Below are 27,053 nucleotides of genomic sequence, written 5' to 3'. Positions count from 1 at the left end.
TTTTGGATCAGTATCATCAGCGTATCAGCATGATACGCATTTTTCTCAGCCAAAATCTCCAAACTTAACCAAAGCCCTTAAGTATTTTCTAAGACCCAGTTTTGTTTTCAATGGAACAGCCAGTGGACACATTAAACGTGATGGTCACAGAATTTCGCCAGATCCTCCACATCCATGATGTGTGCATTGTAAATGTAAATAATGTAGAAGACTTTCTTGGGAAAACCTGGTCTAATTAGGAGAGACGGAATTCATCCAACTTTGAAAGGAGGGCTCTTTTATCTAGAAATCTGACTGAGTTTATAAGTGGTGTGTGGCAGTGGGGTGTGGTTGAGGCGCCGGCTGCTGGAGGAGAGGGAGGAGTGGCTCAGCCGGTGCTCAGACAGCTGGACAGAATCAGGTAATCAGTCAGCTATATAAGCATGCTTGTAACCTGGTTCTGGTCTCTTGCAGTAGGCTGGGTCCTGTGGGAGGACCGAAGCAGAGCCGCACAGCGCCGACAAGACGCGGAAGCCCTCGGCCGAGAGAGACGGCTGTTTGTTTGTTGTTAATTGTTTTTGTTTGACCTCCTGGGCAATAAAAGCCGGTACACTTGCACCGTCGGCCTCTGTCTCCTCCTTCCTGCCCTCCCCAGTGAGCACTGAGGCTCACATGGTGCAAAACCATGACAATCCAGAGTTGGGACCTGGAGGCAGAGCTACAGTCCTACGCGCTGCGCTTCTTTTAGAGCAGAAAAAGAGGAATTTCACATAAAAAACTTAAAAGTCAACACTACAACTATTAAAATAAGAACATTAAATGAGGACATTAGATCATTAAACATTAGATCTCTATCCATCAAAGCTGTTTCAGTAAATAATTTAATATCAGATCATAATATTGACTTATTCTGTCTCACTGAAACCTGGCTGTGTAATGAAGAATAATGTCAGCCTTAATGAATTAAATCCCCTGAGTCATATTAATACTCACATTCCTTGAGACTGGCCGAGGAGGTGTAGTTGCAGCTATATTTGACTTAAGCCTATTAATCAATCCTAAACCTAAACTCAATTTTAACTTGTTCGAAAGCCTCATTCTTAGTGTCTCCTGGTCGGGTTAGTCCTTAAATTAGATAAAGTAATTATCGTGGGTGATTTTAATATTCACATGGACATTGTTAATGTTAGCCTTGGTACTGCATTTTACCAGTCAGTGTGTACATGACCAACTTGTTTTAATCACATCCTCGACCTTGTTCTGGCATATGGCATTGAAACTGAACATTTAATAGCTTTCCCACAGAATTCTCTTTTATCAGACTATTGTCTAATAACTTTTTACTCTGCGAATGACACTTGACTCTATTGCCCCTCTAAAAAAGAAAACAATAACGCATAAGAGATTAGCCTCATGGTACAACCCACAAACTTGCATATTAAAGCAGACATGACTGAAATCTGAGAGGAAATGGCTCAGTTAGTCTGGCTAGAAAGCTAAAACACTTATAAGAAATTTCTCCACAATGCCAGAGCAGCCGATTATTCAGCATTGATAAAAGACAAAACAACCCCAGGTTTTTTTTTTCAGCACTGTAGCCAGGCTGACAGAGTCATACCTCCATTGATCCTTGTATCCCTATAACACTCAGCAGTAATGGATTCTTTAATGATACATTTTTACTTATTAGAGACAAAATTCATCATCTGATCAGAGATGGTACCAATTTAGCCTCTAACATAGAACCCTCAGAAACAGCTGTAAAAGCAGATATACTACATATCTTGACTGCTTTTCTACCATTGTCCTTCACCAGCTTACTTCAGTAATTTCTTCAACTAAACCATCAACGTGTCTGTTAGACCCAATCCCAACTAAATTGCTTAAGATCTCTTGATTGCATCTGATGAAGGGCTTGTCTCTGCATTTGACACCACTGACCATCACAGACTGAAACATTTAATTGGTATTAAAGGAACTGCATTGAGCTGGTTTAAGTCCTGTTTATCAGAATGATCTCAATTTGTACATGTACAATGCAATAATAAAAAATAAAAAAATACAATGAATCCTCATTACCCACCAAAGTTAGTCAATGTGTTCCACAAGGTTCTGTGCTCGGACCACTACTTCCTTTATGATGGATGTCATTAGAAAACACTAATATCTATCCATATTTTTATTGTTATACAGATGACACTTAGCTGTTCAGCTAAACTTCAGGCATTCAGGTATGAAGGACATAAAAACCTGGATGGCCTGCAATTTTCTCCTACTGAACTTAGACAAAACAAAAGTTATTGTGCTGGGCCCTAAACATCTTCGAGACACATTTACTAATGATATAGCTACTCTGGTTGGCATAACTCTGGCCTCCAGCACCGCAGTAAGGAATCTGGGAGTTATCTTTGATCAGGATGTGTCCTTTAACTCCCACATAAAACAAATTATAAGGGCTGCCTTCTTTCACCTACAGCACATTACAAAAATCCTGTCACTAAAGGATGCAGAGAAACTAGTCCACACTTTTGCGGAACTGCAATTCCCCTTTATCAGGCTAGCCTGGAAAGTCTTTTAAGACCCTTCAGCTGATCCAGAATGCTGCTGTGTGTGTACTGACAATAAGTCATATTAGCCTTTCTGCACTGGCTTCCTGTAAAATCCAGAATAGAATCTTAAATTCTTCCCTCACATACAAAACCCTTAATGGCCAGGCACCAGCATATCTTGAAGACCTCATAGAACCCTATTACCCCCACTCTAAAGCTAGACCTCAGGATGCAGGGCTACTTATGGATCCTAGAGTTTCCAAAAGTAGAATGGGAGGCAGAGCCTTTAGCTATCAAGCTCCACTCCTGTGGAACCATCTTCCAGTGTCAGTTCAGGAGGCAGACACCCTCTCTGTGTTTAAAGCTGGAGTATGTAAGTTATTTCTGGCGTCATTTGGTCAAAAATCAATAATAACCTTTCAGCATATTGTAATTCATAGTGTTATGACAGAACACTGGACTTCTGTGTCTCCTCTTGGCTCTGTATTCAGGCTTTAAAAAGTCAGTGCCGTGACGGCAGTGTTCAGCCAATCACAGTTCATTTTACAGAGCAAGCTGTTTTGAGCGTTCCTATTGGTTGCTCGACCAAAGTTGATGCGCGTTCACCTTCCATCGGTGGTGAAGATGCAATGGTGGACGTCCAGGCAGGAAAAGCCGCTATCCCGGCATTACCAACAAAAGCGTACACGGCTAAGCAAGCCAAAAAAAGGAAGACCGATGTAGAGAAACAAGAGTCTAAGAGGGAGAGTGGCAATAGACGGAATAAATCGCGTGTAAACATTGGACAAGCATATCCGAGGTGGAGAGAGCTTAGCGATAGCATCGGGCTGAAGTTGGATTCTGAGCTTGCTGTTCTTCCCCTGGACAGGTGAGCCTCCAATGCAAGTTTTAAGTAGCTGATAATCTAAATGTGCGGTAGTAATTGGCTGTGTAGTTGAAATGAGCGTGAATCTAATAAAGCAGTCGGTTTGTGGTCACAATTGAACAAGTAATGTGGTGAGTTAATTAGCTTTATGCTAACCGTAGCCAAAGGCTCACGACAGCTACAAGCAAGTCAGAGCCAAAGTCAACGTCAAATGTATTGTCAGTAGCATTATATATACACAACATACAGAGGACGTGTGCCGTGTAAATATAGATGTGACAGTTATTATTTATTTTCAGGTTGTGGTGAAAAGAAAGAAGTGTCTGAATAAAGTGGTTGTCTCCGATAGTCTGTGCATGTGGGGGTAATTGTTTACTTTAGCGTTATGTTGTTTTATTATTCTTAGCATTCACACCGCTTTCCCGTGATATATAAGTGTTGCTGTTGTCATTAGATTATGCTGTATAAGTATCACGTCAGTATGACAAATATAGTAGCGTTATTAGTGCCAGACATGTAGGCTATGTCATGCTGAGACGTTAGCAAGAAATGATTGTTGTCGGTCTCTATCAGTCTTCTAAACAATGCAAAAGTAATTTGTTTGTTCATACGTTCAATTTGCTCACGAGAGAAAAGTACTTTCTTACCTGTAATTCGGCCATGGCAAGTGTATGACAGAAAAATTCTAACGTGAATATTCCAAGCGCTACAGTCACGCGCGTCCACGAAAGTGTGGAGCTACGGAGTCGAAACAGGTAGGGGAGGGAGGAGCGCAGTTGTTTCCATCCCAGTCTCCGGCGTTTTTCACATATTCTACAAACTCCAGCTTTAAGAGTAGGCTTAAAATGTCCTTTTTGATAAACCTTATGGTTAGGGCCTGCACAGGCTCTAAGCTATGCTGTCATAGGTTTAAACTGTTGGGGGATTTCCTGTATGCACTGAGAAAGAGAGAGGACTCTTTCTCTGTCTGTACACATTCATTACTGACTTGGCTTCTTCCCTGGATTATTATTTGTAGTAGTATACTTTCAGTATTTTTTATATTAATATCTTAATTATATCAACAGTTAATACTGTTGTGGTTTCTTTACAAATAAAGCCTGACTTCCTAAATGAACTAAACAACTTCTTTGGGAGGTTTGAGGCACTGAACAACACTCCCCAGTGAAAACTGTTCCCCACCAGGATGAAAAGGCACTCTGCCATGACATAGCTGAGGTGCGAAGGTCTCTGAGGAGTGTCAACACACGGAAGGCTCCAGGCCCTGACAACATACCTGGGTGGGTGCTCAGGGAATGTGCAGATCAGCTAGCTTGTGTCCTAACAGACATTTTTAACACCTCTCTGGATCAAGCCAAAGTCCCATTATGTTTCAAAACTGCCTCCATCATGCCAGTGCCAAAGAAACCTCAAATCACATCACTAAATGACTACAGGCCCATCGCACTCACTCCTATTATGATGAAGTGCTTTGACTAGACTAGTAAAGGAGCACATCACCTCCAGACTCCCTGCCACATTTGACCCCTTCCAGTTTGCCTACCGGCCAAACCGCTCCACTGAGGATGCCATCTCCACCGCTCTTCACTTGAGCCTTGCACACCTGGAGGAGAAAAACACTCATGCTCAGATGCTGTTCCTGGACTTCAGTTCAGCGTTTAATACCATCATTCCACAGCATCTGGTAGACAAACTGGGACCCCTGGGCTTCAGCACCCCCCTGTGCAACTGGCTGCTGGACTTCCTCACTGAAAGACCACAGTCAGTGCGGGTCAGTCAGAATACCTCCAGTGTCATCACCCTCAACACAGGCTCCCCTCCCCTGACAAAATGCCATTAACAATGGCAGCCTTGGCCTTGTTAGTGCTGACCACTCTGGGGTTCCTGGCAACAGGAGCCTTCCAGAGGGAACTGGCCGACCGGTCAGGAGTGTGCCAGTCCACTCTGAGCCCAGCCATGCCAGCTGTGGGGGACGGGATCATAAGAATGTCATCCAGGTACATCAAATTCCCATACAATGCTGTTGAACAGGCCAACATTAAAGCGCAATTTGCAGCAAGAGCCGGTTTCCCTAATGTAATCGGAGCTATTGACTGCACACATGTTGCTATAAAAGCGCCATCACAGGATGAATTTGTTTTTGTCAACAGAAAACATTTTCATTCAATTAATTCAAATAATATGTGATGCGCAAATGCAGCTCACCAACATCGTGGCAAGGTGGCCTGGTTCAACGCATGACTCGTTCATTCTTACCAATAGCATGGTTGGTAACAGGCTGGAGGCTGGCACGGTGCGCGATGGGTGGCTTCTCAGTGAGTAAATCCGTTTTATAGCGCCCAGAATGTAAACCAGCACAATGCCCATTTGGGCACGTGCATTCAAATATGTGCATTTGTTTTTCCCTGGTGAAAATAGAGCGGCAGAGCTATCTAACAAGCCCTTTATTGTCTCCTTGTGTTCAGTATTTGTGTCATTAAACGCGTGCGTAAAGTTGGAAATGTCACACTGCAGTAGCCACGGCGCACTTCTGCAGTTATTAATATAAGTGTGATCAGTCTTGTCAATCCTTGTAATGAAGTTGTTTTGTCCTTCTGTTTATTTCCCACCAACGGTGGCACTTATATATATTATTTCTTTTGAAAAAAGTAATAGTGATTCAATCAAGTGGTGCATGAACAAAGGAAACCAAATCTATTTCACATGTTATTGGGCAGAAATCCTCCGCTTCACCTTCACGTTGGACCATTTTTTATTTTTTATTTCAGTGAGTGTGCGCTGCTCCGACCCCACAGCGTTCACTGCCTCACACACACGCTCCCATTCACGTTTCTTTTTTTAAAATTTTTTTTGGTGTTTATCCCTGGCGAGAGGCTACCAATAATACAGATCTTCGCGTCTCGACTTTATTTAATAGCGTTTCGAGCTCAGACTCGGTGAAGTTGCGCTTCTTCCCTTTGCTCATGGTGTAAATCTGATGGTGCAGAGAGGGGAATCCCTGGTGCAGGCCCTATTTAAATTAATTTGCATATTTAAATGAGGGCGTGGACAGGGAGGAGTTTAGCACTTCTACATGTGCGCTCAATTCCACGTTGATTGGGATGTACAAAGGAAAAGTGCTTGGATCGATGCGTACGCACACTTTGATACATCTGATTTTTTTTGTGCGTACGTTTAGTTTCTGGATTCTAGCGTACGCCATGTTTCAGTAGGAAATCCACGCAAGTCTTAGTACATGAGGACCCTGGTCTGTGAACACTGTGGCACTGGTCAAAAAGGCACAGCAGCGTCTGCACTTCCTGCGAAGGATGAGGAGAGCCCTCCTGCCCCTGCCCATCCTCACTACATTCTACAGGAGCACCATAGAGAGCATCCTGACCAGCTGCATCTCCATGTGGTGTGGAAGCTGCAAAGCCTCTGACTGGAAGAATGTGAGGAGAGTGGTGAGGACAGCGGAGAAGATCATTGGGACTTCTCTCCCCTCCATTCAGGACATTGCTCCCAAGTGCTGCATGTCCCGAGCTGGGAATATTATCAGAGACTCCTCCCACCCTCACCATGGACTGTTTTCCATGCTGGCCTCTGGAAAGAGGTTATGCAGCATTCGGTGGAGGACCACAAGGCTCTATAACAGCTTTTTCCCCCATGTCATCAGACTGCTGAACTCTAAGTGAAAATTGTTGTCAATTCTTAACTCAACTATGTCACTTTCAATAATTTGCCCTTTTTAGTATGTTTCTGTTTTTGATATTTACTTTTTTATTTTGGTATTTTTTTATATACTTTAATTTTAATTCTATGCTGAGCCTCTGAAACGAAATTTCGTTCTGTGTTCATTTGTTGCTCACAGAATGACAATAAAATCTGTCTAAGTCTAAGCCTGACTGATTGATCGATACAAGACAGCTCGAGAAGGCTTCCAGTCACCGACCTTTAACAGCAGATAGAGGTGACTGATCAGTCCCAGTGCTTTTAGATTTGAGTGCTGCCTTCTACACAATTGATCACTCTCTTCTCTTGCTCAGAGAAAAACAGTGCTAGCTCTACAATTCCTATGTTCTTACCTCAATAGAACTTTCTCTGTTCTTAGCTGTTCTTCAGTTGCTCATCATAGCTGTGACGTTCCTCAAGGATCTATTTTTGTTAAGCTAATCTCCTTGGCTGTCTCAAGGATGTCAAATGCTGGATGTCTGAAAACTTTTAAAAATTGAATGACAATAAATCATTGGTTGAACCAACCAAGCCATTGGTCTCTTAAATCCTTAATTAACTTAAATATGAATAAATATGAATGTCATTTTCCCACTCTTGCCATGTTACAATATTAACTATATTTCATTCACAACATCCGTGTGTGTGTGTGTGTGTGTGTGTGTGTGTGTGTGTGTGTGTGTGTGTGCGCGCGCGCCCTGGAGAGGATCAATATCATTGTGTTTTAACCAATCTTACCTCTGAGGTTCTTCCTTTACAAAGATATGACCATTAATAGAAATTATAAGCTAAACTTCAATTTATTTAAACAACTAACAGTGGACATTTTCTAGTCTTTTGTGACTGCAGGCTAAATTTGGTTTAACTTTTTTTAAAAATATGAACAACAGGAAATATACACCTTCATGAAGTTATGTATGAATTAGGTTCAGTTTTTAATTACATTTATAGGATCTACAATACCAACAGAGATTCTGTGAACTGACCTCAGAGTCTCCAGTCTACAGTGTGGATTCTGCAGAAAATCACACAAAAACTCCACTCCTGAATCCAAAAGCATGTTTAATCTCAGATCCAGCTCTCTTAGATGGGAGGGGTTGGAATTCAGAGCTGAGCTGAGAGAAGCACAGCTGGTCGTTGTCAAATTGCACCAACCCAATCTGAATAAAGAAGAAATTATGTAGATCAACAATTGTATGAACATTTATTTAAACATTTATTATCCAATCAGATGTGTTCAGCTTTTAAATGTGTAGATCAATATTACTATGTCTTAATCAATGAGCTTTTTAAAATAGAAGAGCAACTTTGTCAAAGCGTTATTGTATAGAAATCTTTAATTTCATTTTTCAGAAATTAGATGGAGCCAACACAGTACCAAGTAGCAATTCTACGCTATAAACGTCAATCCGCCTGGAAGTCGCAACACGCTGGTCGACGCGTTTACTTAACCACACCAGGTTAGCATAAGCATATTAACAGGTACAGCATAACATTAGCTCCACAGCAAACCTTACCCTAACCCTTCCACTGTAGCTGGCTGAGCCGATGACCCTCGAAGCTGGAACAGCAATGTTGCCTAGCTGGGGGATCAACTTGACCTCATCGACCCACTGCCTCAGGACTTAGCCAGTCCTGAAATAGCAATGGGCTCGGTAGATTGTCTGGATGTAATGATGGATAATGATTCCGACTGTCTCCTCATTTCATATCAGGATGACGACGACGACTCTTCACTTGCACTTTCGGGCAAAGTGGCAAAACCTCATCCCTCAATGGCAGTTCCGACTCGTCTTCCCCAATATTGGACTTGCAGGACGTGTGCAAACGTGCCACTGCCAAGCACAAAATCCAGTGGCCGGAGGTTCAGGCTGAAGCTACGAGGTCTAGTTATGACTGGAAAAAGCTGCCTAAAGTGAAGAGGATGGGCAAACAACTCCTACAAATTTTTCCACAATTGCTGGAGGAATTTGCTGTACAGAGAGGCATCCTGTGGCTTGCGGCTCTATGCTTGACTGCGAAGACAGAGAAACATGGACTCTGCAACATGCCTCCTGTGGGGCCGTAGTGATGGCTCATCTCCACCCGAAAATATCCCTGTTGTCACCAGGGTCCGCTCTACCATCGAAGGCAGAATGTTTCCAATCCAGTCTGACAGACAAGGCATACAAGCCGGCTGCACAAGCGGTCCGGGCGCATATCAGGCTGAGCTGGAGGAGGAAATGATGGCTTCGCCCAACCCGACATTGTGGGAGGAGGTGTGCATCATTACTGATCATTGCCTCCACCTGCACCAGGTGGCAATCCAGTTGCAGGGAAGAGCCATGGGGTTAATGCAGGAGAGAGCCCGCTGGCTTAATCTCACTAACTTGTCGACCAGAGAAAAGGAAGACCTCCTCGACACCCCGATAACATCCCAGGGACTCTTTGGTGTAGCGGTCACGTCGATGCAGACGAGGTGTGAGGAGAGGAAAAAGGAGGATGAAGCCCTGAAGCTGTGTCTGCCAAGATGGATACATTCAGCCACCCCTCTGGCACACCGCCAATCCTTGGCCCAGATGGCCGCACGACCTCCTCCCACTTTCAGAATCCCCAGGCGGTGGTGAGGAGGAAGAAGCGGCTGGCCTGAAAACCCCCTAGGATGTGGAGAGCGGAACAGCTCTGCCCCCAGGCCGGCTCCACTTGCTGCAGCAACTCCGTTCACGGGCATGTTCCCAGAGTTCAGTTCTGTTTGGTGTGTGGAAGACGGAATGTTCAACCCTGCCTTGCGCCCGATTAAAAGAAGCAGAGACCATGTGCAACAGGTGGAAACCCACAGTGGACCACAGTGTAACAAGCACTTCTTACTGTTACATAGACATAAAGTTGCCCCGACTGTCGCATAAAGGCATTGTGCCGAGGTTGCAGTTAAAAATAGCATTGTTGAAAAACAATTCCCAGTAGGAGTGAGACCTCATTTGGGCATAGACACACCTGCTGCAAGCGTCACGTCTTGGGCATGTGCAGTACCGAACAAGTTGTGCTGTGTCCCTATGCCACAGGAGGGAGCTCTTACTCCATGTATGTCAGACTGGCCAGTCAGTCCGCTGTCTATGAGAACAATGAGCTGGTCAGAATGCACAACAGTGGGTATTGAGAACATTAAGCAGGGAATACAGGCTCAAATTTGCTGTCATGGACAAGAAAGCGATAAGAGCTATTCCTCCCAAGTACAGTCAAAGTGTTTTTTATTCAAGATATTTCCTGGTTCCCAAAAAGGGGGGCAGGGAATACATGCAATATTAAACCTCAGAGATCTAAACAAGCACCTCAGGAACTACAAATTCAGCATGTTAACACAATTCAGCATGTTAACATAAGGTCGAGGAGGAGGAACTGGACTCCTCATCTCACCCTCGTGGACCTACCAGGTCCTTAGCCTTGACCACCTACCCAGATCTGCATTTGAATTCCACACTGTCTCTGTCACCCTTCCCTTCAAAATCACCATTGTGGTGATCTATCGCCCTCCTGGTCCTCTCTGCAACTTCTATGATGAGATGGACGCCCTCCTAAGCTGCTCCCCAGATGATGGCACACCACTCGTCGTCCTTGGGGACTTCAACATCCCCCCAGAGAAGTTCGATCATCTGAATGTATCAGCTTCTTCTCCTCTTTTGACCTCACACTCTCCCCCTCTCCACCCACCCACCGGGCCGGGAACCAACTTGACCTTGTCTTCACAAGGTCCTGCAGTACCTCAGCACTCTCAGTTACCCCGCTCATTGTGTCGGACCACCAGTTTGTCAGTTTGACTGACGCACCAGTTTTTCTCACTGAGGCCTCTCCTCCTAATTTTAATTTTTTATTTTCTACTAGGATGGGCAAAAAAGGTGGTGGTACTGCCTCAATTATTTCAGAATCAATAACATCCAAGGAAATTTTGCTTCACCACTACACCACCTTTGAGTACCACGCCTGTGTTTTTAGCAGCCCTCCTATTTTATGTCTCACGATTTATAGGCCACCCAAGCATTCCACTGGTTTTATCACTGAATTCTCTGATCTACTATAACTTGTGCACCCTACATACAACAGAATAATTTTAACTGGTGATTTTAACTTACATATTGATGACAAGTCGGACTGCATCACAAATGATTTTTTAAACCTTCTTTACTGCTTGGATTTTAAACAACATGTTTCACAGCCCACTCACAACAGAGGACACACCTTGGACCTTGTCATAACACATGGCCTGTCCACCAACGTGTCCTCTGTTGTTGACTTGGCTGTATCCGACCACTACTGCATCTTTTTTAATATCACCAGTTTTAGCCACGAGGAGGCCCCAGTGAGAACCGTGAGGAAACGCTATCTTACTTCTGAAGTGGCTGCAAATTTTATTGAGATTGTACACAACTCCCCCGCCATCACTGTACCTGCACCCTGTGATTTTATTGTGGATAATTTTAACAGTAAACTGAAGTCAAGCCTTGACTCAGTAGCTCCACTAGCAATTAAAACAATCAAACATAAACTCACACCCCCGTGGAGAAACGACAAGATAAAACAACTGGAAAGAAAATGCAGGAGTGGAGAAAGGAAATGGTGAAGCACTAAGCTGACAATCCATCTGGAAATACTCTGTGAACAACTCAAAATCTACAATAACGCTGTCAAACAGGCAAGAATATCCCACTTTTCAAAACTCATTACAGACCACAAAAACAACCCCAAAATTTTTTTTCCACTATTGACCTCTTAACCAACCCTGATCTTAAACAGTCCTCTGGTATCCCAACAGTCTCTCAATGTGAAGACTTTGCAGACCACTTCAGAAGTAAGATTGATTTTATCAGATCCAATCTGTTATCCAAACAGAAGACAGTGTGTGACACTTCTGAACCGTTCTTTTTACCTGAGGAAACACTGGAGCAATTTGTCCTGGTTGATGCAGGGATGCTTGGTGGAGTTTTCTCCCAAGTTAACCCAACAACCTGCCTTTTAGATCCCATTCCCACATCACTTTTTAAAACATTTTATGGATTTTTTGAGGTTGAGTTGTTAAGCATTGTGAATTGCTCTCTCCAGACTGGTGTCTTCCCTGCTGCCTTTAAAACAGCAGTGGTGAGACCCTTTCTGAAGAAGAGTAACTTATATCCCAACACTCTTAACAACTACAGACCTGTATCCAACTTACCTTTTTTAAGCAAAATTTTAGAAAAACTGTTTTTTATTCAACTCAATGAATTTTTAAATAGTAACAATATTTTAGAGAAGTATCAGTCAGGTTTTAGGACGAACAACAGCACCGAGACAGCCCTGTTGAAAATTGTTAATGACATCAGGTGTAGCATGGACTCTCAGAAACTTTCAGTCCTGGTGCTACTGGATCTTAGCGCTGCCTTCGATACAGTTGATCACCACACCTTGATAAACAGACTTAAAAACCTGGTGGGCCTATCTGGCACTGTTTTAAACTGGTTCAACTCCTACCTTAATGACCAACATTTTTTTGTAAGTATGGATAAATGTTCCTCAAAAACCTATGAAATAAACTGTGGGGTGCCCCAAGGATCAATTTTTGGCCCAATACTTTTTAATCTATATATGCTTCCGCTTGGCGACACGGCGTAAATTTTCATAGTTATGCTGATGACACACAGCTTTATATCGCTGTGTCTCCTGAAGACACAAGCCCAGTTGATATTCTTCTAAACTGCATTTTAGATAAAAAATCATGGATGGCAGATAATTTCCTGCAGCTCAACCAGGACAAACAGAAGTTTTAATTATTGGTCCTGAAGCCAAGAGAGAGAAACTTTTACCAAAACTACAAGACTTTAAACCTTCACAATGTGTCAAGAACCTGGGCATAATTTTTGATTCTGAGCTCGATTTTATTCCTCATATTAAAATTATTACAAAGATAGGGTTTTATCATCTCAAGAACATAGCCAGAATCCGCCCGTTTCTCTCTCGGTCAAACACGGAGGTGCTGATGCATGCTTTTATCTCATGTCGTATAGATTACTGCAACGCCCTGCTTTCTGGTCTTCCAATTAAAAGCACTTCCAAACTCCAGGTACTTCAAAATTCAGCCACACGTGTGCTCACAGGGAATAGAACGCAGGAGCACATTACACCTGTTTTAAGGTGTAATGTGGGGGGGTCTTTTAACTTGGACAGCACTTTGTGTTGCATTTTTAATGTATGAAAGGTGCTATATAAATAAATAAAGTTTAGTTTCTCTCTCCCCTTGAAGTCCACTGCTGTCCTCACCCCTACACCTCGCATGGTCACCACCCACCGCAACCTAAAATCTCTCTCTCCCTCCACTCTCTCCTTAACTGTTCTCTCCCCTCACTACCATCCACAGAACAGTTCTCTCTGCTGTCCACTGAGGAAGCCTCCTCCACTCTCTTGTCCTCCCTGTCCTCCTCTTTAAACACTATGTCCCCTCACCTCCCCACCCCCCCTCTCCCGACCAGCTCGTTCATCTCCCCCTCCTCCCTGGCTGTCTGAACCGCTATGAAACAACAGATCGGTGTTACGAACGGCAGAGAGAAAATGGAAAAAAATCACATCATCCAGATGACCTTGCACACTATCTCCACCTCCTGTCTGACTTCTCATCAACTGTTTCAGCAGCCAAATCTGCCTTCTATCTGTCAAAGATCAACTCCTCTGCCTCCAACCCCAGGAAACTATTTTCCATATTCTCTTCTCTCCTCACCCCTCCTACCGCTCACCCTCCATCCTCCCTCACTGTTGATGACTTTGCAACTTACTTTACGAAGAAAGTAAGAGACATCAGCTCTTCATTTACTCCAATGCCCTACAGGAAAGCACCTCCCCCAACCCTCACCTATGACAGCCTTACCTGCTTCAGCCCTCTCTCCTCTGAAGATGTTCATACACTAGTGACGTCTAACCGTGCCACCACCTGTTCCCTCGACCCGATTCCCTCCTCTCTTCTCCAAAGCATCTCGCACGACATCTTGCCTTACCTCACCACCGTGATCAACTCCTCCCTCACTTCAGGCCGTATTCCAGCTCCTTTCAAGACAGCTACAGTAAAGTCACTCCTAAAGAAACCCACTCTAGACTCAGCTGACATTCAAAACTACAGACCTGTATCTCTTCTTTTGTTCCTCTCTAAAACCCTGGAACGTGCTGTCTTCAACCAACTGTCTGCTTACCTTTTGAAAAACGACCTCCTTGACCCTAATCAGTGAGGCTTCAGGACTGCTCACTCCACTGAGACGGCCCTCCTCACAGTGACTGAGTCGCTCCGGGCCGCCAGAGCCTCATCCCACTCTTCAGTCCTCATCCTCCTCAACTTATCCTCTGCGTTTGACACAGTCAACCACCAACTCCTCCTCTCCACTCTGGCAAACTTGGCATTACTGGCTCTGCTTTAACCTGGTTTACATCATACCTCACAGAACGCAGAGGTCATGTGGAATGGCTCCTTGTCCAAACCCTGCTCCATGGAAACTGGTGTCCCTCAAGGCTCAGTACTCAGACCGCTTCTATTTTCACTATACACTACATCACTAGGCCCTGCAATCACATCACATGGATTCTCTTATCACTGTTATGCTGATGACACCCAGCTGTTCCTCTCCTTTCCCCCATCCTCCAACACCCATGTTGCCACACGCATCTCGGACTGTCTGGCAGACATCTCCGCTTGGACAACTGCCCATTATCTCAAGCTCAATCTTAGTAAAACTGAACTCCTCTTCATCCCGGGGAAAGACTGCCCTCACATGGACCTGTCAGTCACTGTCGAGAACGTCACAGTATCGCCTTCATCGACTGCTAAGAATCTGGGTGTTATCCTCGACGACGGATTTTCCTGCACCCCCAACATCACCGCGGTGGCCCGATCCCATAGATTTGCCCTCTACAACATCCGCAGGATCCGGTCCTTCCTTACAAAGGAAGCAACGCAACTCCTGGTTCAATCACTGCTTCAACTACTGCAACTCGCTATTGGCTGGACTCCCAGCCTCTGCAACTAAACATCTGCAACATATCCAGAACGCTCAGCATGCCTCGTTTTCAATCTACCCAAATTCTCCCATGTGACCCCCCTCCTCCGTGACCTCCACTGGCTTCCGGTTGCGGCCCGCATCAGATTCAAGACCATGGTGCTGGCCTTCAAGGCCTTCAACCGAACTGCACCTGTCTACCTCCAAACACTGATGAAACCACACGGCCCATCACGAGCACTTCGCTCTACTACATCGGCCGGCCGGCTGGTACTGCCATCGCTGAGAGCAAACAAAAACCGCACAGCAAAAACCCAACTCTTCTCTGTTCTGTCACCCCAGTGGTGGAATGAACTTCCGACCAATGTCAGGACAGCAGAATCGCTCGCCATCTTTCGCAAAAGACTCAAGACTCACTTGTTCAGACTTCACCTCGACCCTGCTAACCCCAACCTTCCTTTTGGTCTCTCAATAAGCCCAAGTACATCGACGACTGGCTTATTGCAGCATCCTCCCGCCAGGTGGCAGCAGATCACAATAAGTTACTCACAGAACACCTAGTAAATCTAGGTTTAGAAATAAATATAGAAAAGAGTGTTCTTCTCCCTTCTCAGAACATGTCCTTTATAAGCCTATTCATAGACTTGGGGTTACAAGCCCTCAGAGCTTGTTTAGCCCTTTTTCTCAGAGGAAAGTTTGTGTCTCTCAAATTTTGCCAGCGGCCTTGGTACACTTGCATATGAGGGGTATACAGTGTCTCCTGGTTGGACCCACGCCACAACGGCTCTCACAGGGTGAGACTTTCTGTGGCCCGCACAGCAGTGTTAATCCCATGGGGGGGGGCTGCGATCTGGTCAGTTACACACACTGGCACACAGACTGATTGTCTGGAGCAGCAAACACAAGGCCACACATGTGCCGGGGATACTGAACCGTGGATCAGACCTTCTGTCCAGGGGGAACCCCTTTATGCAGAATGGAGACTTCATCCAGATGTAGTGAGTCTGGTTACGGGTGGCCATCTGTAGACCTCTTTGGTTGTGAAGGGAGAAAAACAGGACACTGCGCATTCTTCCTCGTCACAGACTGTGCTTCTTGGGGTGGACGCACTGGCTCATCAATGGCCTTGTGTTCTCTTATATGCGTTCGCTCCAATAGCTCTGATTTCCCCAACCCTAGCCAGGGTGAGGGAGGAGGGCCTGTTGATTATTCTGATTGCTCCTCACCGGCTGTCAAAACACTGGCTGACAGAGATAACCCAGCTTCTTTGCAGAGAGCCATGGCCTCTGCCATGGCCTCTGCCAATGGTTAGTGGGGGGGTTTCCATTCAGGAGATTTGTGCTGCAGCAAGTTGGGCCTTCCCACACACCTTTACTAGGTTCTACAAGCCTGATGTTACAGCCCCTCCATTAGTCCATTTGGTGCTTAGTGTGGCTACACCTTAGTATGTCTAACTCTCAGGACAGTTGGTCACCAGGTAACATCTGCCCCAACAATCCAGGAGTCAGTATTTTTGTGAGACCCAAAACGAATGCTACGAAAAGAACTTAAGGTTACCTGCATAACCCGGTTCTCTGAGTAGCATGTCTCACCAGACCACCCTCCTTGCTCTTTTGTAGCAAGGAAGAGGTGAACGTTTTTGAATGACTGGCAGTGCAGTGTCAAGCGCTTTTTATAGGGTCTCCACCCTCCATGACACTGAAATGCCTTGCTCCAGCCAATCCTGGCTGGCAGGATACAATAGCAGCTTCTGATGAGGTCACGCTGAAGGTGTTCCCAATGTGAGACACTCAATGTGAGCTACTCAGAGAACCAGGGTTACGCAAGCAACCTAAAGTCTTTAATGCACATAACACCACAGTAGTTGTTTGGGTTGTCTCAATATCAATTTCTGATATCATGAAAACCATCACATTTCCTAACTGCACCTCTATTCAGCTTTGCATCTTGTTGCTCTTTTTTTAATCTTACCTGTCTTCCTCTCTGTTATTACACAGAAGCTCCAACACTCTGCAGAATGGTTTTATCTGCTTTCATCAGATCTTCAAATATCTCATTCATACACATCTCTACGGCCTCATCTGACATCATTTTCACTGACTGATGGACCACAGTGTGAGGCAAAATCTGAAAATCTTTAAACCACATTTGATACCAAACAAAGTTCAGAATTAGATATGCATAAAGAAACTACATGAGCTCATCAGGGAACTGACCTCAGAGCCTCAAGTCTACAGTTTGGACTCTTCAGTCCAGCAGACAGCCACTTCACTCCTGGATCCATGAGGTAGACGTTTTCACTGAGGTCCAGCTCTCTCAGATGGGAGGGGTTGGACTTCAGAGCTGAGGCCACAACTTCACAGTGATTCGATGAGATTTCACAGTCAGCAAGTCTACATGACACATTTGTAACAAATATGTTATTATGAAAGAGGAGACGACGATGAGACGAAGACTATGAAAGAGCAGATCTTATTTCACTGTGAAAATGTTTTTCTTGATAGAAGAAAACCATATTTACAACTCAGTGGACCTTGATAGTTGGGAAGGAGAGTCTCTCTTTGCTAGCCAACTGCTGCTGTAAGGCTCACTCCCATTTGTGGGAATATTTGTTGACTTTGACAAAAGTTTTCTTTCAAGTAAAATCTTTCAGGTTTGGCTATAATCACTGCTAGACAATAGCAAACTTTTTTCCTAATCTACATAGATCAAAAACCCTTGAATATAAGAATGACAAATTGAAATTAGCTGAGAAATGTTGTATGGTGTACAACACGGTGTTAAATGTTTTAGTTTTTTTTTTAAGCTCCCCCTGTTTACTTGTATTGGTTTACAGGCCAGTTTTGTCTGGTTCAATGTAGTAGAAACATTGACATACGATCCAGCAGCCAATGGGGTATTTACATTTCTATATCTATGGCTAATGTTAATTAACAATAACCAACTTTAGATATTGTTGTGTAACTCACATTACTGAATCAGTTCAATGATCTCCAGTGAGAATAACAGACAGGGCATTTATTATTGACAGAAAGGAAAAAGTAATACTCCAGACTGATTTATATTTGCATCTGGACTTACAGAGCCTTTCTGCAGTTCCTCACAGCTGGAATCAGTCTCAGTCGGCCCCCCTTTGATGTGTTGTACTTCTTCAAGTCCAACTCTTCCAGAACCTCTGACATCTGCAGCATGTAGGCCAGAGCTGAGCAGTGGATCTCAGAGAGTTTCTCCTGAGATCTTTTCTCTGACTTCAGGAACTTTTGGATGTCCTGATGTACTGAGTGGTCATTCATCTCCATCAGACAGTGGAAGATGTTGATGCTTCTGTCAGGAGAGATCTCATCACTGTTCATCTTCTTCAGGTTGTTAATTGCTCTCTGGATGCTGCTAGAACTGGTATTTGTCTGACCCAAGAGGCCTCCTAAGAGTATCTGGTTGGACTCCAGAGAGAGGCCATGAAGGAAGCGAACAAACAGGTCCAGGTGACCATTTTTACTTTCAAGGGATTTCTCTATGGCATTCCTGAGAAAGACATCCAGGGATGGGCCAACGGTATAATTTCCAAAAAGCTTATAAATCATCTCGAGAAAAGACTTTGGGTTCGAGTCCCTCTGTTTGTATTTGTTTAGGAAAGCCTCCAATACCTCTGCATTCCTGTTGTTGTAACAGTGGAGCATGTAGACTGCAGCCAGAAACTCCTGAACGCTCAGATGAACAAAGCAGTAGACTGTTTTCTGGAAGATCACACTCTCCGTTTTGAAGATCTCTGTACAAACTCCTGAGTACACCGTGGCCTCTTTCACATCGAGACCACACTGCTCCAGGTCTTCTTGGTAGAACATGATGTTTCCTTTCTCCAGATGTTCAAACGCCAGTTTCCCCAGATTCAGAAGAACTTCCCTGTCATTCTCCGTCAGCTCCTCTGGACTCGTCTCATGTCCCTTGTCATACTTCTGCTTCTTTTTTGTCTGAACCAGCAGGAAGTATGAGTACATGTCAGTCAGAGTCTTTGGCAGGTCTCCTCTGTGGTCTGTGGTCAACATGTGCTCCAGAACTGTAGCAGTGATCCAGCAGAAGACTGGGATATGACACATGATGTGGAGGCTCCTGGATGTCTTGACGTGTGAGATGATTCTGCTTGACAGATCTTTATTGCTCAATCTCTTCCTGAAGTACTCCTCCTTCTGGGGCTCAGTGAAACCACGTACTTCTGTTGCCCTGCTAATGTATGAAGGAAGAATCTTATTGGCTGCTGCAGGTCGAGAAGTTATCCAGACGAAAGCTGAGGGAAGCAGAGTCCCCTTGATGAGGTTTGTCAACAGCATGTTGACCGATGACTTCTGTGTGACATCACACACAACCTCTTTGTTGTGGAAATCCAATGAAAGTCTGCTTTCATCTAGGCCATCAAAGATGAACACAAGTTTATAGACAGCGAGTTTCTCTGCTGTGACCTTCTTTAATGCCGGATAGAAAACATGGAGCAGCATAAGAAGACTGCACTGCTCATCTTTGATCAAATTCAGCTCCCTGAACGAAAGCAGAAACAGCAGATCGACGTCTTGGTTTTCCAAGCCCTCTGCCCAATCAAGAGTGAACTTCTGCACTGAGAACGATTTTCCAATGCCCGCAATGCCATTCGTCAGGACGACTCTGATGAGTCTCTGTTGTTCAGGTAAGGCTTTAAAGATGTCATGGCACTTGATTGGAGTGTCATGCAGGGTTTCCATCTTGGAAGATCTCTCAAGCTGCCAAACCTCATTTTGGGAATTAACTTCTTCACTCTGTCCCTCTGTGATGTAGAGCTCAGTATAGATACTGTTGAGGAGGGTCCCACTTCCCGTTTCATCAGTTCCTTCTGTCACACATTCCCATCTTCTCCTGAGCCTTTTCTTATGTTCATTTAAAATCTCCTGCAGACCAGTTTCTGCTAAAAGAGATGAAAAATGTGAGACTAAAGAATAAGATCTTTTAACTTTGATGATTATTTTCATTACCAGTATAAAAATGATCAATATAAAAGCATGTCAATCTTACATTACAAGTAGTGTTGTGATGTTGTAGTATGAAAAAAATAGCTGAAAACTGTAGCTTACAGTTAGATATCCAATTGGCTTTCTATTGTAGCGTTAAAACTGATTTTAGCAGTGCACTTTTCCTCAGTGGATGTTTGTTTGGTCACTTGTTGCGTTGGTGTGGGTCTGAGGACAAATGTGTGTTAATATAGTAAGTAATAGAGAAAAACGAGAAATATGCAGGAAAGCTAGAACAGTGATGTTACTACTGAGTTTAATAGTTCTCCATCTTCAGACAGAGAACAACTAGGTTTGTGGTTGATCCAAAGACAGACAAATATATATTTAATATAAATGTATTTCTTCTGAGTTCAGATCTTTTCTTAAAGGGGAAAAATTAACACGTGATACAGAGCAGATATGCACGCTGGAGCAGAAAAAATAATTTCAGTTGGACTTTAAAGCTAGGGTTCTTAAGTTATTCTGTTACATTTAAAGAAAATCTATCAGAAAATAATCATTTCATTTGACCCATATGAAAAGACTGTCTTTTTATACTGTATCTACCTGCCTGGCTGCACGCACATGGCCGTTCACTCATTGAGCAGTCAAGTCTTGCTAGGCAGATGTAAAATTAAAGCTAAAAGTGCTCACAATACACAGTTTGTTGTTTACAATTTGGGTTGTTGGATGTCATGTTGTTTTCGGAGGACTAATTGGGTATTTGGTAAAATACAGCCAAGCACAGGTTGAGTAAGGAAAAGTGTGTAAGTAAGTTGAGAAATAAAATTGTTGAGAAGCACAGACCAGTAGAAGGAAGTTTAAAATAGAGTTGTTTTGTCGAATAACGACTTTTCTTGAGTCTTGGATGATCAGAAGGTTTCGAAAAAATCACCAGGAGTCCTCAAAGTAGAGTGCAGTTAAGCTTTTATTGCCGGCAGTAAGAGCTGAGATCATACATAGACAATGTCCATGAACAAGTGATCTGATCTAACGCCCCTGTTGTCTTGTCTTAAACCCAAGAAACGGGGCATGGCCTTTTGGCCTCAACCAATCCCAACTCTTGCACGTTTCTGCTGACGCTGGGTTTTTTCCACAGAAAGTCCCAAACTTTTCCGATGCACCTGGCCGTACTGCGGACGTGCCTGATATCATTAGCTCATCTTGGTTTTCAAAAAAACCCTAGGCCCTTTCTTCAGTTTTAAAAAACCCAGGCCCTCTCTCAAAAAATACACCATTAGCTTTTCCTCCTTCTCAGATCTGCAATTATTACAGTGTGTTACATAATTTCATTCTTACATGTGTGGTTACATTTTATTCCAAGTTAACACAATACAGTAGTTTAATCATCAATTCAATCAATAGGTGCATGTTTAATCAACTAGTGCTGAGTAGTATATGTCTTAACCATTCATTTACGATTCCTTCCCATTTTGATTAGTTTCTTTAACATCTCAGTTTTATATTACCAGTTGTCACTATCCACTAACTACTTATATATGGTTATATATGGTTATATTACACTACAGTTTGATTAGTGGTTGCTGTTGGATTAATGATTGCTGTTGGATTGATGGTTGTCTTGTATGAGGAATATTGGTGTTGAGAGAGAGAAAGCTCATTTGTGGTACATCTGTGATTTTTTTTTTAAAAGGAAGTCTGCTTATGAAATAAGCATAATAATTGAAGGATCAGTTGTGTTCAGAAGTTGGATTTTTGACTTGTATGGAAATGGATATGAGAATTATGTAACTGTACTTGGTGTGGCAAGGCTAAACTCCAGTCCTGTTTTCTTGATATTGAGAAAGTGTACCTACTGTAAGGGAATAATTGTTTCCCTCAGTGTTGAGAAATAATGTCTGAAAAGTCCTTGTTCTACTTTTCTCATGGTTGACGAAGTGTATCTAAGAAAGTTCCTGTCCTGCTTATTCTAGTGTTGGGGAAGTGTATCAGGTAAGAATTGGGTAAAAACAGGAAAACAAGGATTAAAATAGAGGTCGCCGCGGGGAGTCATCCAGTCCAGAGGAAGATGAGCAGATTCACAAAAAATCCTCTGACAGAAAAGAAAAAAACAGGCAAAAGTTGCTCATTGTTGGACAGATGTGTTCCTCCGCTGTGTCAATGTGATGACATCATCAAACGACTTGTCGACTCGACTTCGACTTCATTGACAGATAAGTTGACTTGAAAAAATCTGAAGTCATTAATGCCCTAGGGCAGGGCTCCAGACTAACTTTTTGCATTGGTTGCACTGGTGCACCTAACTTTTTTTTTTAGGTGCACCAGCAGAAAATTTAAGTGCACCTACATTTTTCATTGCGTCGCCTTTAAGGCCAAAAGGTCACCTTTTTATAGCTTTCCATAACTTTCATATAATGTGAATGATTTTTTAACAACAATAAGGAGTAGAGAAATGATTTTCTTTATTTTCAGCTCAATTATATATATATATATATATATATAAAAGAAAAATAAAGTGTTTAAAGTGCTGAAATTGAACATTTGAAACATAAGCTAAAACATTAACAAACCAAAACATTATTAATTATTATTATTATTATTAATAATAATTTTATGATCATTTCGGATTCCTCAGAGGACCTGATTAATACTGCCTGCCTCTGAAATGAAGCTGAAGTGTCTTGGCTGGATGGACTCTCAGTGGGGATGGATTGGATGGATGGAATGACAGTAGGGCTGGTTGTTAGAGTAGGCTTAGTTTTCTTAATGAAAAAGCTTTCAATGTTTCTACCTCTCTTCATTTTCACTTGTTTTGTCGCGTTTATTTTCTTTTCTGTTTCAGTTAGGCTACTCTGGCGCTCAGCCTGCTCAGGTCGCTCGCATTTTTTGAACTCACACAACTTAGAGCAGTGAAAAGGACGACAGCCAATCAGGGGCAAAGACCCGCCCTGAGCTATGTCTCTTATTGGTTTAGATCACGATGCCATCAGGCGAGCATAGCGAGATCCTGCACTTGCGAAAGAAATTTATGTTTTCACCCGAGCAGCGTCAGGTGCACCAGTGCGACCTAGAATTTTTATTAGTCACACTATTAAATATTGAAAAGAACACGTTTTCTTTTGGAAAGAATATGCAGTGACAAGACGCACAGCTGATCATTTAAAACTTTTGCAAATCACAAAGTTTATTAATTTGAAACAAGTAAAAGAGGAATTTCCAGACATACCGTGGGAGCAAGTATTACATTGATTTTGGAAACCAGAGGCACTGGGTTTGGTGTTGGAGTGGTGAAATCCGAGTCCAGTGGCCACAATCCATCTAGATCAATTTATAGAGATAACGGGAATAAGCGGGGAGGCCGTAACTCTGTGACTGCGCCTTTCTATCTTTCCAAGGAAAGTTGAGTGGGACAGAAATATTAGAGTATAATCCTTGGATAGATAATATAATCCAGGTGTCATAGCTCAGAAAATAATTGTGTTGATACCAACAAAACTCAGACAGTCGCCTCGAAATCTAGAGCACTAGCAAGCAGTGCAAGACAAGGACTGGACAGTGAAAAGAGGACATAGGATCAGCACCAATAGAGTTAATGCAGCGACATCCTGGTCGCAAAAAAAGTTGGCCTCAAAAAATTAACGCACATCCAGATCAGCATCAGAGGACAGGTTTGACTAGTTTTTCAAGAGACATGATGGGTCAACAACAAAGATACAAAAGCACATCAAAGGAATCGTGGAAGAACTGAGAGAACCATCAAGAAGATGGAAGAGCAGCTGAGACAATTTCCATCCATATCCATCCATCAAAGTTGGAAGGTATAATGGCACCTGAAGATAGTGAAGGGGGGAGATCTGCTGGAAAGCTACAAGGAAGTGGTGACCAGCTACAGCCCAGAGAGACCAGGCCACATGAGCAGAGGGGGGACCCGTATGACCTTGAGAAAAGGGAAGATGATTGGGGAGACCACAACTCCAACCCATTCTTGGATGATTAACCATGCCAGACTCGCTATGTGCCTTGGTCCTTCATGGACATGATAGGCCTAGCCCTCACTGATGGGGCAAACAAGTGGATAATGGCACCAGAAGAAAGCACAGCAGGAGTGAGACTGGCACAAGGGGATGTTAAGGCCCTGCTCATGTACGTGGTCGATAAACACACCACTGAAGACATCATCAAAGCTGCACATTTTGGGTGAGTGGATATTCAGTTGATGGTGTGGGGTTTGGTCGAGACTGCAATCATGTGTGTGCTGAACTCAGAAAGCATTACTCTGATGAGATGGATCCTTCAAAGCTGGAAGCAGAGCAGCTGGAACTCCAATAACACTACTAATAGTAAAAAAGGCCATGTCAGACGGAGTGCAAAAGTCGTTAGACAACGTCATGGGATTAATGAAAATAGACTGGCCCCTATTCTCTGAACACATTGTCCATCATGTGGAGAATTACAGAAAAGGAAATAGTCAAGAGGAGGAGATGAAAAAACAACAGGGAAAATAAGCTGACGAAGTTATAGCTGGGGGAACTATCCAAGCAGAAGAAGGAAAAGGATGAAGCCAAAAGCCAAAATCCAAGCCCCAGCAGTGGCTGCCACTCAAATGGCTCCTTCAGCTCAAATTGCACCCATGTTTGAGTAAAGACTGAGAACCCTCAAGGATCTGGACAACCAGCCCCACCCAATCACTCCACTGCACTATTGCCACCAATCCATGCACATGTCAATCAGGGAGGAAGCAACTACCGCCCTTCACAGGGAAAAGAAAAAACAATGCCAAGGAGCAAGTCAACACAGCGTGTATGATGAAGGAGAGGTCCACCCACACAAGTCAGGAACTCTCATTTCAATCCACAGCTGAACAAAGCACTACCTGAAGATAACTTGTGCTGGGGCTGCGAGCAGCCAGGCCATCACCAGAGACACTGCCCAACTAAACCTTGGATGGGCCCGACCGCAAACTTGCAAGAGAAGCCAGAGGGGGAGGTAATGTCATTGTCATTTCATCACAACCATATGATGAACCAGCCATACAAGTTCTGATACAAAAGCAAGAACATTCCTTTATGGTGGATACAGGTGCCGCATATTTATGCATTGGGAAAGAAGGCTCTCAACTCCCCCTCTCAAATTCATCTGTAAAGATGATAGGCTTCTCTGTCCAAGGTGCATCACCTGTGATTTCCCAGCCAGTCCCAATGCTGATTGCAGGCAAAACCATACTTGCACCTTTGCTCTAGTAGGCCCACACCCGTCAACCTGTTAAGAGACAAACTGTGTCCACTGAAGGCTAAAATCATACGTATGCAAGATGGCCTCCACCTAGACTTTCCTGATGATCCACCAACAGGAATGATGCTAGCAATGAAACAGCAGAAAACCAGGACTTGTTGAGGATACCAACTGCAGAGGGGAAAAAACTGTTCATGTGGCAGGCGGTTTTGGTCCTGATGGACCGCAGCCTCCTGCCAGAGGGGAGAGTGTCAAATAGTCTGTGACCGGGATGGGAGGGGTCGGCCGCAATCCTACCTGCACGCCTCAGAGCCCTGGAGCTGTGCAGGTCCTGAAGGGATGGAAGGTTGCAGCCGATCACCTTCTTGGCAGCGTATGATACCCTGCAGTCTGCTCTTGTCCTTAGCAGTGGCAGCAGCGTACCAGACGGTGATGGAGGAGGTGAGGATGGACTCGATGATGGCAGTGTAGAAGTGCACGATCATCGTCTTTGGCAGGTTGAACTTCTTCAGCTGCTTTTTTGGTGAGGGATCTGATGTTCAGCTCCCATTTTAGGTCCTGGGTGATGATGGTGCCCAGGAAACGGCAGGACTCCACAGAGTTGACTGGGGAGCCACACAGGTTGACGAAGGCAGGTGGGGTTGGGTTCTTTCTGAAGTCCACTACTATCTCCACTGTCTTTAGAGCATTAAGCTCCAGGTTGTTCTGGCCAGAGATGAGCCCAATGAGCGTGGTATCTGCGAATTTCAGGAGCTTGACTGACTGGTGACTGGAGGTGCAACCGTTGGTGTACATTATCTAAGAGAAATTAACTCCATTGTAGAAGCTGAACGCCTGTTGTCCCTGATCCACACACACTGCTCTGAAACATTCCTCCTGATGCACGGTGGTACACAGTAATAGATCTATGTTCTGCTTTTTTCAGTGTGCCACTGCATCCAGATTTACAGGATTTGTTTGCATTTACAGACCAAGTTAAACAGTACACGTATACCCAATTGCCACAGGGTATCTTGTTGACGCAAGACCTGCAACACCTTGATGTCACAAGCACTGTATTGCAGTATGCAGACGACTTGCTTGTGTGCAGCCTATTAAAAGAATAATGTGAGAAAGACTCCATGACAGTACTGACTGCATTGGCAACAGGAGGACACACTGCAGTGTGTAGCAGACAACTGTGTGAGGATAAGAGAAAAATTGCTCCCTCGCAAGTGGAAGCAGTAACCAAAGCTCCACAACCACAGACAATAGGGCAAATGCTCTATTTCTTGGGAATTACAGGATACAGCCGGCCATGGATATGTGACTATGCAATCAAGACTGCACCATTAACAGCTCTGATAAGGGCAGCAGGACAAACTAACAATGCAGCACAACTGTCGTGGACAGAAGAAGCAGAAAGGAACTATAAAGCATTCAAAGGAGATCTGCAGTCTGCTCCAGCACTAGGAAATCCAGATTATGCCAAACCATTTCATATTTATGGTGCAGAAAGATCGGGCTATGCGTGCAGAGTATTGAAGCAAGACTCACCAACTGGCAAGCAGCCATTGGCCTATTATAGCACTAAATTTTTACAGCATCGAATCTGGATTGCCACCCTGCTACCACGGACTGGCTGCAGCAACCTTTGCATATGAAAAAGCTTCATCATCAACAATGGGACAACCAGTGACTTTGTACACTGTGCATCAATAACATGCGCTACTCAAAAGCCCACGTTTTGTTTCGACACAAGCCAGGAAGACAGGCTGTG

At 43.9% G+C, this 27,053-nt stretch overlaps 1 protein-coding gene and 1 long non-coding RNA gene across 2 annotated transcripts in view; one reads left to right on the top strand and one right to left on the bottom strand.

The window, feature by feature from the left end:
* LOC311273516 overlaps nucleotides 1-27,053 on the top strand; it is a 42,207-nt gene that overhangs the window by 12,520 nt on the left and 2,634 nt on the right. The window lies entirely within an intron of this gene.
* Nucleotides 18,164-26,089, bottom strand: LOC311274359 (protein NLRC3-like; the record flags this gene model as incomplete). The annotated part of the gene is made up of 2 exons (XM_084381977.1): nucleotides 18,164-20,016; nucleotides 25,870-26,089. 2 exons carry the CDS (start codon nucleotides 26,087-26,089, stop codon nucleotides 18,164-18,166), a joined length of 2,073 nt encoding a protein of 690 aa, XP_084238103.1.

This window comes from Pagrus pagrus (genome assembly GCF_965226575.1).
Source record: "Pagrus pagrus genome assembly, chromosome: 18".
Taxonomy (NCBI): Eukaryota; Metazoa; Chordata; class Actinopteri; order Spariformes; family Sparidae; genus Pagrus; species Pagrus pagrus.
Note: the sequence above shows the minus strand (reverse complement) of the source record. Positions and strands in the feature narration are given on the sequence as shown.